The sequence below is a fragment of the Loxodonta africana genome, chromosome 6, assembly GCF_030014295.1.
Source record: "Loxodonta africana isolate mLoxAfr1 chromosome 6, mLoxAfr1.hap2, whole genome shotgun sequence".
Taxonomy (NCBI): Eukaryota; Metazoa; Chordata; class Mammalia; order Proboscidea; family Elephantidae; genus Loxodonta; species Loxodonta africana.
This window is the reverse complement of record NC_087347.1, coordinates 14,185,752-14,202,770: the sequence shown is the minus strand read 5'-3', so window position 1 is coordinate 14,202,770 and position 17,019 is coordinate 14,185,752. Positions and strand designations below refer to the sequence as shown.

The window sequence follows — 17,019 nt, the reverse complement described above, 5'->3', positions numbered from 1 at the left end:
CATCTTCAGAAATATGCAGCAGATTCTGAAAAGGCTTGCCAATTTCTCTGCTCATGCCTGCACACATTAATGGAATTGTTGTAGTTAGTTGAAGGTCATCCAAAAGATATGAGTTTAGATGAAAGTGTATTTTACCAAGGAAGACAAAACATCAAGGGACATCTATTCCGTCATTCTTCAGATAGGCCTGTGCCACTCTCCACAGCAAATTTAAGTCAGTTTAAAGGGGTATTGTCATGGCAAAGAAAGCTCTTGAAACTTCAAAGAGTTGATTAGATGTCACATTAAGATCAAATTCTGCCTCTGGGAATCAAAGTGTTTTCAGTCTACTGCCTTTGATAAGTGCAAGTTTAAGGCAGACTTAACTAATATGACATAACAAGAGAAAGAGATTTGGAGTGCTGATTTTCCTCCAACAGTCTTTCCTCACAGGAATCCTATTCAGAGCTTTGTTTCCACTACATTCCAAACAGCGAATCTTCCATCTGTGGAAATAAGGAATGGATGAAAATGTCCAGCTATTGTGGAAATACGACGTTGAATGTAACTCTTTCAAAATAGAGGAAAAATACATTCAATGTAATAAAAATGCATCATATGCTATATTCAGACCACTTTTTAATTCTACTGAAATGAATTTTGTCCTGGTGTAAAGATCAATGATTGGGAATCCCATACACCTACTCCTCACTTATTGACTATCTTATTATCCAACATTTCACAATTATGACCATAGTAATAAAAAATCTACTATCTGACTATTTTGCACATTAATGACATGCATCTGGTAGTAACGAACACCAAGATGTGAGAAAAGATTGACACTGGCTGTGATGGTTAAGGTTATGTGTCAGTTTGACTGGGCCATGATTCTCAGTGGTTTGGCAGTTATACAATGATGTAATTTGACAGTTAAGTAATGATGCACTCATCCTCCATCTTGTTATCTGATGTGGTCATTCTCCATTTTCATATAGTGCTGATTTTCACATAACAACCTGGTCTTTGGAACCTAACCATGTCAATAAATGAGGAGTAGGTATAATGTTTATTGCCACCACTTGTCTGTCAGTTTGTTGTACTTGTTGTGACTTGTATGTTCCTATGATACTGGAAGCTATGCTACAAGTATTTCAAATTTCAGACTAAGACTAAGAAGAAAGGTCTCGGGATTTACTTTTAAAAATTAGCTAATGAAAACTCTATGGACCACAATTGGGTGTTGTCCAATATAGTGCTGAAAGGTGACTGCTATAGGTAGGAAGGCACTCAAAATACACAACTGATCACAATAATGGTCTCAAGCATACACTGATTGTGAAGATGGTACAGGACTGGGCAACGTCTTGTTCTGTTGCACGTGTGGGTTCCCATGAGTTGGCGCCGACTCAACAGCAGCTAATAACAACATTTATTGAGCACCTACTATGTGCCAAGGGCTTACACAAATCTTATCATACGTAAACATCACATCGACCCTAAGGAATTCAAGCTAATGATCTTGCATAACTGGCCCAAGATCACACAGAGAAATTTGGTATCTCATTCCTGTCATTGAATCCCATGTCTAGGTTTGTTATAACACATCTCATTGCCTCCCTATAGATAAAATATTTTGACTTATTGTAAAGAAATATTTGGAAGGATAACTGATACAATCATTTGGCTTTTTTAATGGAAAAATTCCTACCATCCAGTTTAACGATGGTGATTATATTTGTCTTATAAGAAGGACTGGTCCAATGAGATTCGATTCAATATCTATTCCAAAGAGATACAATTGAAGGGATCCTAGAGGAGTAACTCTAGTGCCTCCTGCCCACCAGTAACCCTTTCTCTCCCATGTTTCTGTTACTGTTTTGGATCTCCCTCATTTTAAGTGTGTGATTTTGGAGAATCACATTGTACACATTAAAATTGGGGGCTTATTAAATTAGAGATGATATATAGGTTATCTCACATTCCATCTTTGATGGATTAGTAGTGTCTGCTTGGAGCTCTGTGATACACAGAAGTCAGAGGTCATGTTCAGGTTCAATAAGATCAATTATCAATGTCAATTAAGGAAAGGAGGTAGGAGTAGTAATGGGAAGTAGATTGTATTCTTAAACTGTGCACGATCACTAACAACTCAATGTGAATTTATCTGATAACTTCCCTAGTTCTTAGAAGAATGGAAGGAGGTAGAGGAAGGATAATTTCAAAGCAAGTGCTAGAATGACTATATAATTTATTTTGCATAGCATGGCACTTTTGAGAGCAATAAAATGAAAAACCAAACTCATTGCCTTCAAGTCAATTCTGATTTTTTTTTTTTTATGGGTTTGGGTATAGGACAGAGTAGAACTGCTCCAAAGCATTTCCAAGGCTGTAAATCTTTATCTAAGCAGACTGCCACATCTTTCTTCCATGGAGCAACTGATGGGTTTGAGCCACTAACCTTTTCAGTTAGCGGCCGAGCATTTAACCATTGTGCTACTATGGCTCCTTTTGAAAGCAATTGTAGTTAGGTGCCATTGAATTTGTTCCAACTCATAGTAATCCTGTGTATAACAGAATGAAACCCTGCCTGGTCCTGTGTCATCCTCATAATCATTGCTATGTTTGAGCCCATTGTTGTAGCCACTGTGTCAATCCATGTCATTGAGGGTCTTCCTCTTTTTCACTAACTCTCTATATTACCAAGCATAATGTCCTTCTCCAGAAACTGGTCCTTCCTGATAACATGTCCAAAGTATGTGAGATGAAGTCTCACCATTCTTGCTTCCAGGGAGTATTCTGGCTGTATTTCTTCCAAGACAGACTTGTTCATTCTTCTGGCAGTCCGTGGTATAATCAATGTTTTTCTCCAGCACCATGATTCAAAGGCATCAATTCTTCTTTGGTTTTCCTCATTGATCGTCCAACTTTAACATGCATATGAGGTGATTGAAAATTGGCTTGGGTTAGGAGCACCTTAGTCCTCAAAGTGATATCTTTGCTTTTCAACACTTTAAAGAGGTCTTTGTCAGCAGATTTGCTCAATGCAATAGGGGATGCTATTAACCAAACGCCAGGACAATAGGTGTAAACTGTGACCAAGTGGTCATCTTGTTGTTAGATGCCTTCATCAATTTCCACTCATAGTGAGCCCAAGTGACAGGGTAGAACTGCCCCACAGGGTTTTCTAGGCTGTAATCTTTAAGGGAGCATATCACCTGCTATTTGTCCCAAGGAGCCTGCTGGGTGGGTCTGTGGATTCGAACAGCCAACATTTCAGTTATCATTGCTCCACCAAGGCTCACCTTAGCTCTGGAGAAAGGCAGTTCCTCAATGCCATAGATACAGACATAGAGAGAGAGAGAGAGGGAGAGACAGAGATAGAGATAGAATACAAAGTTCCTCCTTCCAATAATCCATGAAAATCTCTTTCTCGATGCTATCGCTTTTACACAACTGTGGCTTCTAGTGACCATATTTCCCCCACGGCAAAGAGGAATTGAAGCAATTAATCCTGGGTAGGATTCCTGAAATGTTTAGAGATTTACTATGAAACACATGAAAGAAATTCAGTTAATACGCCATTTATCAGAGGCTGATTATACAACTCATGCATTATCTTCTGGTCCCTTGCTTTATTTCTTTCACCAGTTAATTTAGCAACATGTCAGTTCTGATAAGAAGGTTTTTTGGGAAGAAGATGACGATATTACACAAAACGAGTTTGAGGAATTACCGATAGATTTCAATTATCCACTTTTGCTGAAGGGTGATTGATTATGAAGAAGGGTGATTCAGCTGGACAGCCTCATTATTTAGATACAGGTCTAGGTAAAGTAACTGTTCCTTGTCCTTTTTCCCTCTTTAGTACAGAACACACAGCCAACTCGACCCAGACGTGATAGAGCTGGGTGTTAAGTGTGGGCATTCTGGGTTCAATCGTTTTTTGAAATACTATACCACACTGGCTCTAATCATTAGGAATATGCATATTATAAAAAATAGAATGAATTAAATATCATTTAGCCTTATGAAATATATAGCACCTGCTGAGAACTTTATAATGTGGAGTTACAGAATACAATATATCTAGGGTTGGAGATCTGAAGTTTTAGGTTTTTTATAAGTAACTCAAAACCATTTCGAATTATAGTGCCTCAGTTTTCTGCATTGAAAACTGGAATTTATGGGATGGGCTAGAAGGGTTTTATAAGAGCAAAAACAATAATAGCTTATACAGCTCATGATAGTCAGAGCCCTTAATTAATAAGACAGATGTATATTTACTAGAGAATAAAAAAAAAAACTTAGGGCTGCTTAATTGGGTACAGTAATGAACAAATCAATTGATATATACATATGATAATTATATACATATAACATGTTTAGTTAGAGAATTTGTCTCAATTTGCAACTATAAGCTTTTTTTTTTTTTTTTTTTTAACAATATAACTATTTTTACACCAAATGAAACACTCCAGTGTGACTTCCTCTAAGTCTGGGTGAGAAGAAACACATTCTCTTCTGAAATTCAGCATCAAACAGACAAAAGCATGAGGCCAGGAATTCAGATCTGAAGTGTTTTGCTTTATGTGTCTGGCCTTTAGATCGATTTGCTGGGAAAATGATATGGTTAAATTAGATGATTTTATGTGGTTCAAATGACAAATTTCTGCAAGTGTCTTAAAGGAAGATTTGTTTATCAACTCTACGTTGGCGAAAATGGAATTCTGTTTCTCCTAATACCGTAAGCCAAGAACACCCTTCTCTTTAGGAAAATATCAAAGGGAGTCACATGATTTTTTTTTTTTTAGATACAGACAGAGGGACTTAATATAATAAGCTGAGTCTTTCAAAGCCTGTGAAAATCTTTCTAAAAGGAGACCATTAACAGTAGCCCACGGCTAAGTTTGGGAAGAGGAATTGGGGAGGAGGTTGGGGTTGAGGTGGTTTGGGAATAAGGATTATAATTTTTAAGTTTGAGTTTTCTTATCATTTGCAGCAATTATATGCTTTTAAAATATCTTCAGGGGTTATCTGGGCAGATGAATTATGGGACCATTTTGTCTGTGTTTGTTCTTGTTTCTGCTTTAGAAAAAGTGCTCGAAAGGTCAACCTAAACCAGCGTTTCAGTTCACCTGGAAGAAGAAACTTGTATAAGGCATTACCTTCTTACACGCCGTGATGGAGCTACCCAAGCTGCTCCCGGGGCTGCTGCTGCCTCCGCTTCTGCGCTGCAGCTCCAAACCGTCACACATCAGGGGGGACTCCACGTTGCTGTTTGTGCCCCAAAACACACAAAAAAGAGCACATGCCTGTCAGTCTTCTCTGTACTCAGAAATGAAGAATGAATGAAACACGGGGTGATTTATTAAAAGCCGTCTTTACAGGTTGCATTCAACACGGCAAATCCTCCTGCTGACCTTGACATTTCTTTGTTGGGTTCACTTTTGTAATTTGTGGGACCATCAGGGACTATCCTATTGTGCATGTAAAACTGCAACCCAGTATTTTCCCCACTGTTCGAGGGACACAGTCGCATCTGTCTGCCTGCTAGCAGCGTTAGCATCTTAAGCAAGCAGTTTTAATACCCAAATGAAGTATTTTCAGGTGCCACTTTAATTCAGCTCGTTCAATACAACACATAACAAAATACACATTTTAGGTTTTAAAATGAGGGGAAAACACAATTTTAATCAGGAGCAAAACGGTACCATGAGAAGCACACCAACTTTAGAAAGGGCAGTCATCCCTGTGCTGATGGGAGCCAAGGACCTTAATCTCTCTGCCTACAAAATTCTAGATTTATAGCCATCCTCCCATCTCTGTCAAATCTTGATGCACTTGAATATGTTCCAAAACCAAACCCCTTGCTGTCAAGTCAATTCTGGCTCATAGTAACCCTATAGGACAAAATAGAATGGCCCCAGAGGGTTTCCAAGGAATGGCTAGTGGATTTGAACTGCCGATGTTTTGGTTAGCAACTGAGCTCTTATGACTATGTACAGGCATGCATAGATATTTTAAAAGATTTAAATTTATCTCTATCTCCTACAGAAATGATAAGAAATTGAGATTATCACCAAAATGGATTTTCATGGTAAGATTTGAGATGGAGAATGGAACCCAATTTAAATACAACAGCCCTCTATAACACGGATTTCTGTGGACTTATCTTCTGAAAATAAACTAATTTAGAATTGAGAAAAATATACTGATACTGTATAATGCCTTCTATTGTTTTCTCATTATTGTTGTTGATTACATTGACATACAACTCATTAAAATACCTTTTTGGAATATGAATAGTTCTGCATATAATTTTCCACCCAAATTTTCTCTTAAAAGAAGCACCAAATACACCACCAGCTAAACACAACATATTTGGAACTAAAACATAACCCTGGTGTTTGAGTTCTGAATCTGTTCATTTTCACTGCATTGCAATTGGCCATACATCAAACAGCGCATGACTCATCTGCTAGCATTTCCGTTATTAATGACGATGAACGACTTTTGTTTTTTATGACTATTGATGGTGCCACATGACAAATCACGGATTCAGGCAAAAATCGCATGGAATAATTCAAGTGAAATCCATTTTGTTTTAAATTTTCATATATTATTTTCTGAGTAATTGGAGCCTTGAAGACCAGAACGAACCTAATTTAAGTTATAGGATAGCACCGTAGTGTAATCTTTAATTGACTGAGGAGAGACAGTTTAAAAAGGAAAAAAAGTAACTGGGTCCAAATCCTGGCTATCAGTCCCTAGCTACATGTCCATGGGCGAGCCACCTAGCCTTACTGGGACTTGGTCTCTCCATTTATAAGTGACATGTTTGCACCAGAGTCTGTGGTCCCTCTTCACTCTGGAAGTTCCTTGCAAAATATCAGAGAAGGTCTGTGTTTTCAGACACATTTTTATAGGTTTCCCACAATATGGGGTCAATAACTTCTTTTAAACTCCCATTTCACTGTGACTCCATCTCAAACCCAACTGCAGAAATTTCTCTAAATGCTTTCTAAGTGTCAGAGGATTCTTGTCCACAGGGCAGTTTGACTTTTACCCAAAGGTAAAAAATATGTTTCATTGTTAGGTTCCAAAAGCAATTTACATGTGGAAGATAAGATTATAGACTGAGCTAACCTTGAGCTGGAGGAACTTGGCCCAAGAGTCAAGAAAATCATATATTACTCACATATTCATACATTACTCCTTCTACGAGCCAGTCAAAGTCGTGTGTGTGAAGTTCAGAAAGACAGGTAATAGGGTTTCCATGGCTACATGTCTTGTGGCTACTGTGTCCTCTAAACATCCCAGGGAGCTAGTGTAGCTCTCCCAACCAGGCCATCCCGCAACTCATGGTCAGTGGTGGTCCATCTCCCAAGACTTTTTACAAGGTTAGGGATCAGAGGCGTGGGAATTAGGGAGGCTGAGAAGTAAGGCTAACGTAGACTTCAGGCTGATCATTCCTGATATAAAACATAATAGAAACAGCACCTCAACTATCTCTGACCACTCTAGAGGGAAATCACACCTAACTTGGGCAGAATTGGTTGGGTCCAAACTTAGGGAACAATTTGAAAACAGAAAAAATGTAAAAGATGATCCCCGAAAGTTCCTTATTTGCCCGTAAAGCAGACTGTGTATGACTTTAGGTATACAATCTGCTACAGTACTTTTTATGCACCCAGAAGTTTAAGAACTTCTGACCTCATCTAGTGGAAGGAAGAAATGACAAGTATACCTTTACTGCAGGGCTTATCCCATTTGTTATAATGCTAAGCCTGTAGAGCATTCATATATATGTGTGTATGTCTCTCTCTGTGTGTGTGTGTGTATGTGTATATATATACATTTGTTGTGTTAAGGGTTAAATGAGACAGTACAGTCATATAAGCCAAACCAAGCCCATTGCCGTCAAGTCAATTCCAACTCATAGCAACCCTATAGGACAGGATAGAACTGCCCCACAGAGTTTTCAAGGAGTACCTGATAGATTCAAACTGAGTCATATGGTGGGATGAAAAGAAGTGCCTTACTTAATGACAAGTGTCATGCAACTCCACTGCATAAATATTAAAAGTCTCCAGAAATATGTCGTAAAGCAATGTAACAATACCTAATAGTCAAAAGCATATGCTGTTGTTACATGCTGTCACGTCTGTTCCAACTCATAGCGACCCTATGTACAACAGAACGGAACACCACCTGGTCCTGTATCATCTTCACAATTGTTGCTATGTTTAAGCCCATTGTTGCAACCACTGTGTGAATCTTTCTCATGGATGGTCTTACTCTTTTTCACTGACCCTCTACTTTACCAAGCATGATGTTCTTCTCCAGGAACCAGTCCCTACTGATAACATGTCCAAAGCACGTGAGATGAAGTCTCGCCATCTTTGCATCTAAGGAGCATTCTAGCTATACTTCTTCCGAGACAGACTTGTTTGTCTTCTGGAAGTCCATGGTATATTCAATACCCTTCACCAACACCATAATTCAAAGGCATCGATTCTTATTCAGGCTTCTTTATTCATTGTCCAGCTTTCACGTAAGGCGATTGAAAACACCATGGCTTGGGTCAAGCACAGCTTAGTCCTCAGAGTGACATCTTTGTTTTTTAACACTTTCAAGAGGTCTTTTGTAGCAGATTTGCCCAATGCAATATGTTGTTTGCTTTCTTGAATGCTGCTTCCATGGCCATATGTAAGGAAAACATATGTAGGGTAGGCTTATTTCTTAAACCATCTGACATGGATGAGAATCTCCAATAAGCGACTTTACAACACAGCATTTGGGATGGGGATGAAATTTTTAGAATATTAGCAAAGATGTTATCTTCGGTCTCTAGAGAAGTGGAATATTTGCTGCTACATGACGAGGCAGAGATTGCAGCAACATGAAATTCATGCATTTATTACTATGAATTCAAATTACCATTAAAACCTCCCGTCAGCCTTCTAGTTTGCTCCTAATGGGTGAGGCTACAGGTTCTTCCCTGGGATTTTCCTTTGATTTTGACAAGTGTTGACAATATTTATTAAGCACATCCTCTCACTCAGACTGGCTTCATGCTGAATTTGCTAAATGTGTTTCAATGAGGAGACAGATCAAGGTAGGAAAGGAATTATAAAAGTAGAATTTGGGAAGACATATTATAGAAAAACAAGCAGCTTTCCTACAGGAAAAAATGTCATATGTGATTGAGGTGTTGAGTTGCCACCGTACTGGATTAACCAATGACTCATGCAATGTGAATAAGCAGTAAAAATGTTGTTGTGTTGTTGCGTGCCATCTGGGCATTTTCGACTCACAGCAACCTGTGTGACAGAGTAGAACTGCCCCATAGGGTTTTCTAGGCTGTCATCTTTAAAGGAGCAGGTTGCCAGGTCTTTCTTCCGCAGAGCCCCTGGATGGGTTCAAATCGGCAACTTTTCGGTTAGCAGCAGAGTGCTTAAATGTTTTCACCACAACTACAAAAATTCAGTCATTTCCCCAGAGGGAGAGATGTCCAGTTATGGAGGTAGAGTTGTTTCTATGTGGCAAATTCAAATGTTCTACTGCTGCCTGTGAGCAGATCAGAGGAGGTCAAAGAGGATGTCTTTTATTGGCAGAGATGGAGGCTTCTTTTTGCGTTTGATGAACAAGGTTGCAACTTCAATAGGAATAAATGGAGCCAGCATAGGAAAGACCCTCTATGAGATGGCTGACACAGTGGCTGCAACAATGGGCTCAAACATAGCAACACATATGAGGATGATGCAGAACCAGGCAGTATTTCATTCTGTTGTACGTAGCATTGCTATGAGTCAGAGCCGACATGACAGCACCTAACAAACAACAGAAAAAGCACAGGGTAGGGTTTAGGATGACAAACTCTGTAGCCAGAGTGCTGAGGTTCAAATTCCAGCTCTGTCACTTCCTAGTGTGTGATCTTGGACCAGTTACTGCACTTCTTCACGCTCATTTTTGAAATTTGCAAAAAAGGTGGTGATGATAATAGTATCTATGTTTAAGGTTATTCTGAGGATTAAATGAAAAACTCTTGTATAGCACTTAAAATAGATATGACATATAGAACCTGCAGCACTAGTTATCTTTTATTTTTCCAAGGTTGAGGGAATTGTTTCCAAAGCATGTATTGAACATTTCAATAATAATATAAAAAAAATCTCCCCACCCCCAGTTATTGAATGAAATTCTTTCAGCTATTTAACATAAAATATTTAAAGTAATGATATCAACAACAACAGTATCAACTAACATTTATTGGGTTTTTATGACTGGTTTTTCATGGAACATGCTAAGTGCAGTCCTCACCTAAGCTCCAGGAAGAAAGCATCATAACTATTCTTCTTATAGAACAGAGGAAAACAACACTCAACGAGGTTAATAAGCTGGTTTTGTCCACCGTGAGTAAGAAGCAGAGCTGGACATTGAACCCAAGTCTGTTGTACATTTAAAACTTACTCTCTCGTTGTTTCATATACCCCGAAACAATTTGATGCTGCATGTAACTATCCTAGAAAAATGCAGCCATTTTCTAGGATAGTTACCTACAGTTCTTTTATGAACTTCTGAAGGAGTGTTGTTGTTGTTGGGTGCCGTCGAGTTGATTCTGGCTCATTGCGACCCCATGTGACAGGGTAGAACTGATGCATACGGTTTCCTAGATTGTAATCGTTATGGGAGCAGATTGCCGGGGTCTTGCCACAGGGTTGCTGGTGGGTTTGAATCATTGACCTTTTGGTTAGCATTTGGGCACTTAACGACTGCCCCCCCACCAGGGCTCCTTTCTAAAAGAGTGTTGTCATTAGGTGCCCTCAAGTCCTTTCCTACTCATACCCACAGAAGAATGAAACACTGCCCAGTCCTGCCTCATTCCCACAATTATTGTTATGCTTGAGCCCATCGTTCCAGCCATTGTGTCAATCCATCTCATCGAGGGTCTTCCTCTTTTTCCTGACCCTTTGCTTTGCCAAGTATGATGGCCTTCTCCAGGAACTGATCTCTCCTGATAATACATCCAAAATATGTGAGATGTAGTCTCGCAAGCCTTGCCTCTAAGGAGCATTCTGGTTGTACTTCTTCCAAGACAGATTTGTTCATTCTTTTGGCAGTCCATGGTATATTCAATATTCTTCAACAATACCACAATTCAAAGGCATCAATTCTTAGGTCTTCCTTAATCATTTTCCAGCTTTTGCATACATATGAGGCAACTGAAAACACCATGGCTTGGGTCAGGAGCATATTAGTCTTCAAAGTGACATCTTTGTTTTTTAAGAACTTAAAGAGGTCTTTTGCAGCATATTTGCCTAATGCAGTGCATCCTTTGATTTCTTGACTGCTGCTTCCATGGGTGTTGGCTACGGATCCAAGTAAAATGAAATCCTTCCTTAAAAACTTCAGTCTTTTCTCCATTTATCATGATGTTGCTTATTGGTCCAGTTGTGAGGGTTTTTGTTTTCTTTATGTTAAGTTGTAATCCATGCTGAAGGCTGTAATCTTTGTTCTTCATCAATAAACGCTTCAAGTGCTCTTCACTTTCAGCAAGACAAGGTTGTGTCATCTGCATATCAAGGGTTGGTAACGAATCTTTCTCCAATCCTGATGCCCCATTCTTCTTCATATAGTCCAGTTTCTCAGATTATTTGCTCAGCATACAGATTGAATAGGTATGGTGAAAGGGTATAACCCTGATGTACACCTTTCCTGACTTTAAGCCACACAGTATACTCTTGTTCTGTTCATCAAATGACTACCTCTTAGTGTATGAGCACAATTAAGTGTTCTGGAATTCCCATTCTTTGCAATGTTATCAATAATTTGTTATGATCCACACAGTAGAATGCCTTTGCATGGTCAATACAACACAGGTAAACATCTTTCTGGTATTCTCTGCTTTTAACCAACATCCATCTGACATCAGCAATGACATCCCTTGTACCACATCCTCTTCTGAATCCCATCTGAATTTCTAGCAGTCAGAAAAATTTCAAAAATTTCCTGGCATCAAAAAAATTTCTTGGAAAATTTTCAAGAAACTGTCAATATACTGCTGTACCAGCTTTTAAATGATCTTCAGCAAAATTTTACTTGCATGTGGTATTAATGATATTATTCGATAATTTCTGCATTCAGTTGGATCACCTTTCTTGGGAATAGGCATAAATATGGATCTCTTCCAGTTGGTTGGCCAGGTAGCTGTCTTCCAAATTTCTTGGCATAGACAAGAGAGGACTTACAGTGCTGCATCCATTTGTTGAAACACCTTAATTGGTATTCCATCAATTCCTGGAGCCTTGTTTTTTTACCAATGCCTTTAGTGCAGCTAGACTTCTTCCTTCAGAACTATTGGCTCCTCATCCTATGCTCCTTCCTGAAATGGTTGAATGTTGAGCAGTTCTTTTTGGCATAGTGACTCTGTGTATTCCTTCCATCTTCTATTGATGCTACCTGTGTCAGTTAATATTTTCCCAGCAAAATCTTCCAATATTGCAACTAGAGGCTTGACTTTTTCTTCAGTTCTTTCAGCTTGAAAAATGCAGAGCATGTTCTTCGCTTTTGGTTTTCTATCTCCAGTTCTTTGCACATGTCATTATAATACTTTACTTTATCTTCTCGAGCCACCCTTTGAGATCTTCTGTTCAGCTTTTTTACTTCATCATTTTTTCCTCTTGCTTTAGCTACTTGATGTTCAAGAGCAAGTTTCAGAGTCTCTTCTGACATGCATTTTGGTCTTTTCTTTCTTTCCTGTCTTTTTAATGACCTTTTTCTTTCTTCATGTATGATGTCCTGATGTCATTCCACAACTTGTCCCGTCTTTGGTCATTAGTGTTAACGTCTCAAATCTATTCTTGAGATGGTCTCTAAATTCAGGTGGGATATAGTCAAGGTTGTACTTCAGCTCTCCTGGACTTGTTCTAATTCTCTTCAGTTTCAACTTGAACCTGCATATGAACAATTGATGGTCTGTTCTGCAGTTGGCCCCTGGCTTTTCTCTGACTGATGATATTGAGCTTTTCCATTGTCTCTTTGTAGTCAATTTGATTCCTGGGTATTCCATCTGGCAAGGTCCACAGGTATAGTCACTGTTTATGTTGGTGAAAAAATGTATTTGCGATGAAGAAGTCGTTGGTCTTGCAAAATTCTATTATGTGATTTACTGTATCGGGCCATATTTCCCAATGACTGCTCCTTCTTCTTTGTTTCCAACTTTCCTATTCCAATCATCTGTAATTATCAATGCATCTTGATTGCATGTCAAATCAATTTCAGACTGCAGAAGTTGGTAAAAATCTTCAATTTCTTCACCTTTGGCCTTAGTGGTTGGTGAGTAAATTTTAATAATAGTCCTGTGAACTGGTCTTCCTTATAGGCATATGAATATTATCCTATCATTGACAGCATTGTACTTAAGGATAGATCTTGAAATGTTCTTTTAGATGATGAATGCAATGCCATTCCTCTTCAAGTCATCATTCCCAGCATAGTAGACCATATGATTGTCTGATTCAAAACGGCCAATACCAGTCCATTTCAGCTCACTAATGCTTAGTGAAAATTTCCAATTTTCCTGGATTCATACTTCATACATTCCACATTCTGATTATTAATGGATGTTTGCAGCTGTTTCTTCTCATTTTGAGTTGTGCCACATCAGCAGATGAAGGTCCCAAAAGCTTGACTCCATCCACTTCTTTAAGGTTGACTTTGCTTTGAGGAGGCAGCTCTTCCCCAGTCACATTTTGAGTGCCTCCCAACCTTGGGGGCTCATCTTCTGGCACTGTACCAGACAATGTTCTGCTGCTATTTGTAAGGTTCTCACTGGCTAATTATTTCAGAAGTAGGCCGCCAGGTCCTTCTTCCTAGTCTGTCTTAATCTGGAAGCTCAGCTGAAACCTGTCCTCCATGGGTGACCCTGCTGGTATTTGAATACCAGAGGCATAGTTTCTGGCATCACAGCAACATGCAAGCCCCCACAGTACAACAAACTGACAGGTGTGTAGGGGTCTAAAAGGGTAGAAAAAAAGGGTAGACACCTATATTAATAATGAGCATTACTGAACACCTACCATGTGCTAGTATGTAATCTACATTTCAGTTCTCCCGACAACCGGATGAAGCGGGCAGTATAACTACCCAGCCCCCACTCCACTTTTTCACTTTATAGAGGAAGGAACTGAATATTAGAGGTTTAAGTAACTTTCCAATAGTCATGCAATAAATATGTGAAATATAGAATAGTGTACACTCAAAACCGGTCTGATTTTCAGCCTATGCCCTGAACCATTTTGTTATATCGTATTTCCCATGTAGCAAAGAATTCAGGTTTCTTCAGATTAAGAAGATATTGACTAAATTCCAAATACACCTTTTAATTTAAGCCCATTAAGTTTTGAAACGATCTTGTTAGGATATATTTGATGACATCCACCAATGTTTTCAGATGTCAATTGGGGTGAAGCAAAGAATGCATGGGCATGGTGTCTGGGTTCCTCCTTTTCATCTCAGGCAGCAACTCATCCAAAAAAATCAGTAGATCACTAGCACACACTTTTTCTGAAAACTAACTTTAATTGGAAAATTATGGTATGCTAGTCATTGTGCCGGAAACACTGGTGGTGTAGTGGTTAAGTGTGGCTGCTAACCAAAGAGTCAGCAGTTTGAATCCACCAGGCACTCCTTGGAAACTCTATGGGGCAGTTCTACACTGTCCTGTAGGGTTGCTATGAGTTGGAATCAACTCGACGGCATTGGGTTTGGTTTTTGGTTAGTCATTGCACAAGCTTAGCTTTATATGCAATAGATTTAATACTCACAGCCCTATGAAGTATGTACTTTTATCCCCAATCTATCAGAGAGGAAAATGAGACATAGAAAAGTTACATAACACTTGTATACAATCATACCTCTAGAAAGTGGCTGACACAGTGTTTGAACCAAGGCAATCTGATGCTACAGGCTTCTTTCCTAACACTACACCATTGGATGCTTAGGGAGTATACATATGTGTGGTGTTGTTGCTTGCCAATTGATTTGTATGTTTTTGATTTGTCAAAGGAAGCCTTTTCCATTGTTTGATGGTATGGTCAAGATTTACCAAAAAAAAAAAAAAAAAAAACCAAACCCAGTGCCGTCGAGTCGATTCTAACTCATAGCGACCCTATAGGACAGAGTAGAACTGCCCCATAGAGTTTTCAAGGAGCGCCTGGTGGATTTGAACTGCTGACCCTTTGGTTCGCAGCTGTAGCACTTAACTACTACACCACCAGGGTCAAGATTTAGTGTTAAGAAATTCTACAGAACAGAGTTTTTGAAGAAGCATTTGAAAAAGGTATCAAAGTCCAATTTCATATTTAGATAAAATGGCATAGATAGCTATTTTATAACAAAATCAGACAGACTGTTGTTACGTGCCATTGGATTGGTTCCAACTCATAGCGGCCCTATGTACCACGGAACAAAATACTGCCTCGTCCTGCACCATCCTCACAATCGTTGTTATGCTTGAGCCCACAGTTGCAGCCACTGTGTCAATCCAACTTGTTGAGGGTCTTCCTCTTTTCCACTGACCCCCTACTTTACCAAGCATGATGTCCTTCTCCAGGGACTGATACCTCCTGACAACATGTCCAAAATATGTAAGACATAGTCTCACCATCCTTGCTTCTAAGGAGCATTCTGGTCTGTCTTCTTCCAAGACAGATTTGTTCGTTCTTTTGGCAGTCCATGGTATATTCAATATTCTTCGCCAACACCACGATTCAAAGGCGTCAACTCTTCTTCAGTCTTCCTTATTCATTGCCCAGCTTTCACATGCACATGATGCGATTAAAAATACCATGGCTTGGGTCAGGCCCACCTTAGTCTTTAAGGTGACATCTTTGCTTTTCAACACTTTAAAGAGGTCCTTTGCAGCAGATTTGCCTGATGCAATGGGTCTTTTGATTTCTTGAAGGCTGCTTCCATGGGTGTTGATTATGGATGCAAGTAAAATGAAATTCTTGACAACTTCAATCTTTTCTCCATTTACCATGATGTTGCTTATTGGTCCAGTTGTGAGGATTTTTGTTTTCTTTGTATTGAGGTGTAATCCATACTGAAGGCTGTGATCTTTAATCTTCATCGGTAAGTGCTTCAGGTCCTCTTCACTTTCAACAAGCAAGGTTGTGTCACCTGTATAACTCAGGTTGTTAATGAGTCTTCCTCTAATTCTGAGGTCCCGTTCTTCATATAGTCCAGATTCTTGGATTATGCTCGACATACAGACAGATGGACTCATGTAAAAGTTTTTCAAGCAGCATATTGAGGTAAAAAGACAGCATAACCACTTTGGAAAACTTCATTTCCAAATCATTGAGTTTTTTTTGTTTTGTTTTTTTAACTCATGTTATCAAAGAATTACCATTACTCTAAAAAATGATGACTTTGAATACGAACAGCAATGATAGAAGAACAGCCTACCCATTGCTTTTGAGTCAATTCTGACTCATAGCAACTCTATTGGACAGAAGAGAACTACCCCATAGGGTTTCCAAGGAGCAGCTGGTGGCTTCAAACTACAGACCTTTTGATTAGCAGCCAAGCTCTTAACCACTGGGCCAGCAGGGCTCCACATAAGAGCCTAGAATCATAAATTCATTGTGAAGAAATAAGAAACATGAGGTTGATGGGAAATGATGAAGAATTTGGGTATGAATGACTGGATATGAGAGTACAGGAAATTTCAAATAACTATTACTTAAAACATTTCCTGTGGTTGAATTTAAACAGATGGACAATGGAGTAATAATCATAAAACTTTTAAGTCATCTAACACTTTGCTACTCAAAGTTTCGTCCACAGATCAGCAGTATTGGTATCACCGGAGAGCATGTTGTTGTTGTTGTTAGAGTTGGCCCCTAACTCTGGCAACTCCCTGGACAAGAGGATGAACCACTGCCCAGGCCTGTGCCATTCCCATGACCGGTTGCAGATCAGACCATTGTGACCTATACGGTTCCCATTGCTGATTTTCAGAAGTAGATC

General features: G+C 39.1%; 1 protein-coding gene across 2 annotated transcripts in view; it reads right to left on the bottom strand.

Annotated features, from left to right (window-relative positions):
* SPHKAP (SPHK1 interactor, AKAP domain containing) overlaps nt 1–17,019 on the bottom strand; it is a 190,155-nt gene that overhangs the window by 136,710 nt on the left and 36,426 nt on the right. For both annotated transcript variants that reach the window (XM_010597634.3, XM_010597635.3), the window contains exon 2: nt 5,148–5,256. In XM_010597634.3, coding sequence (XP_010595936.2) covers nt 5,148–5,256 — 109 coding nt within the window. The remainder of the gene's footprint in view (nt 1–5,147; nt 5,257–17,019) is intronic.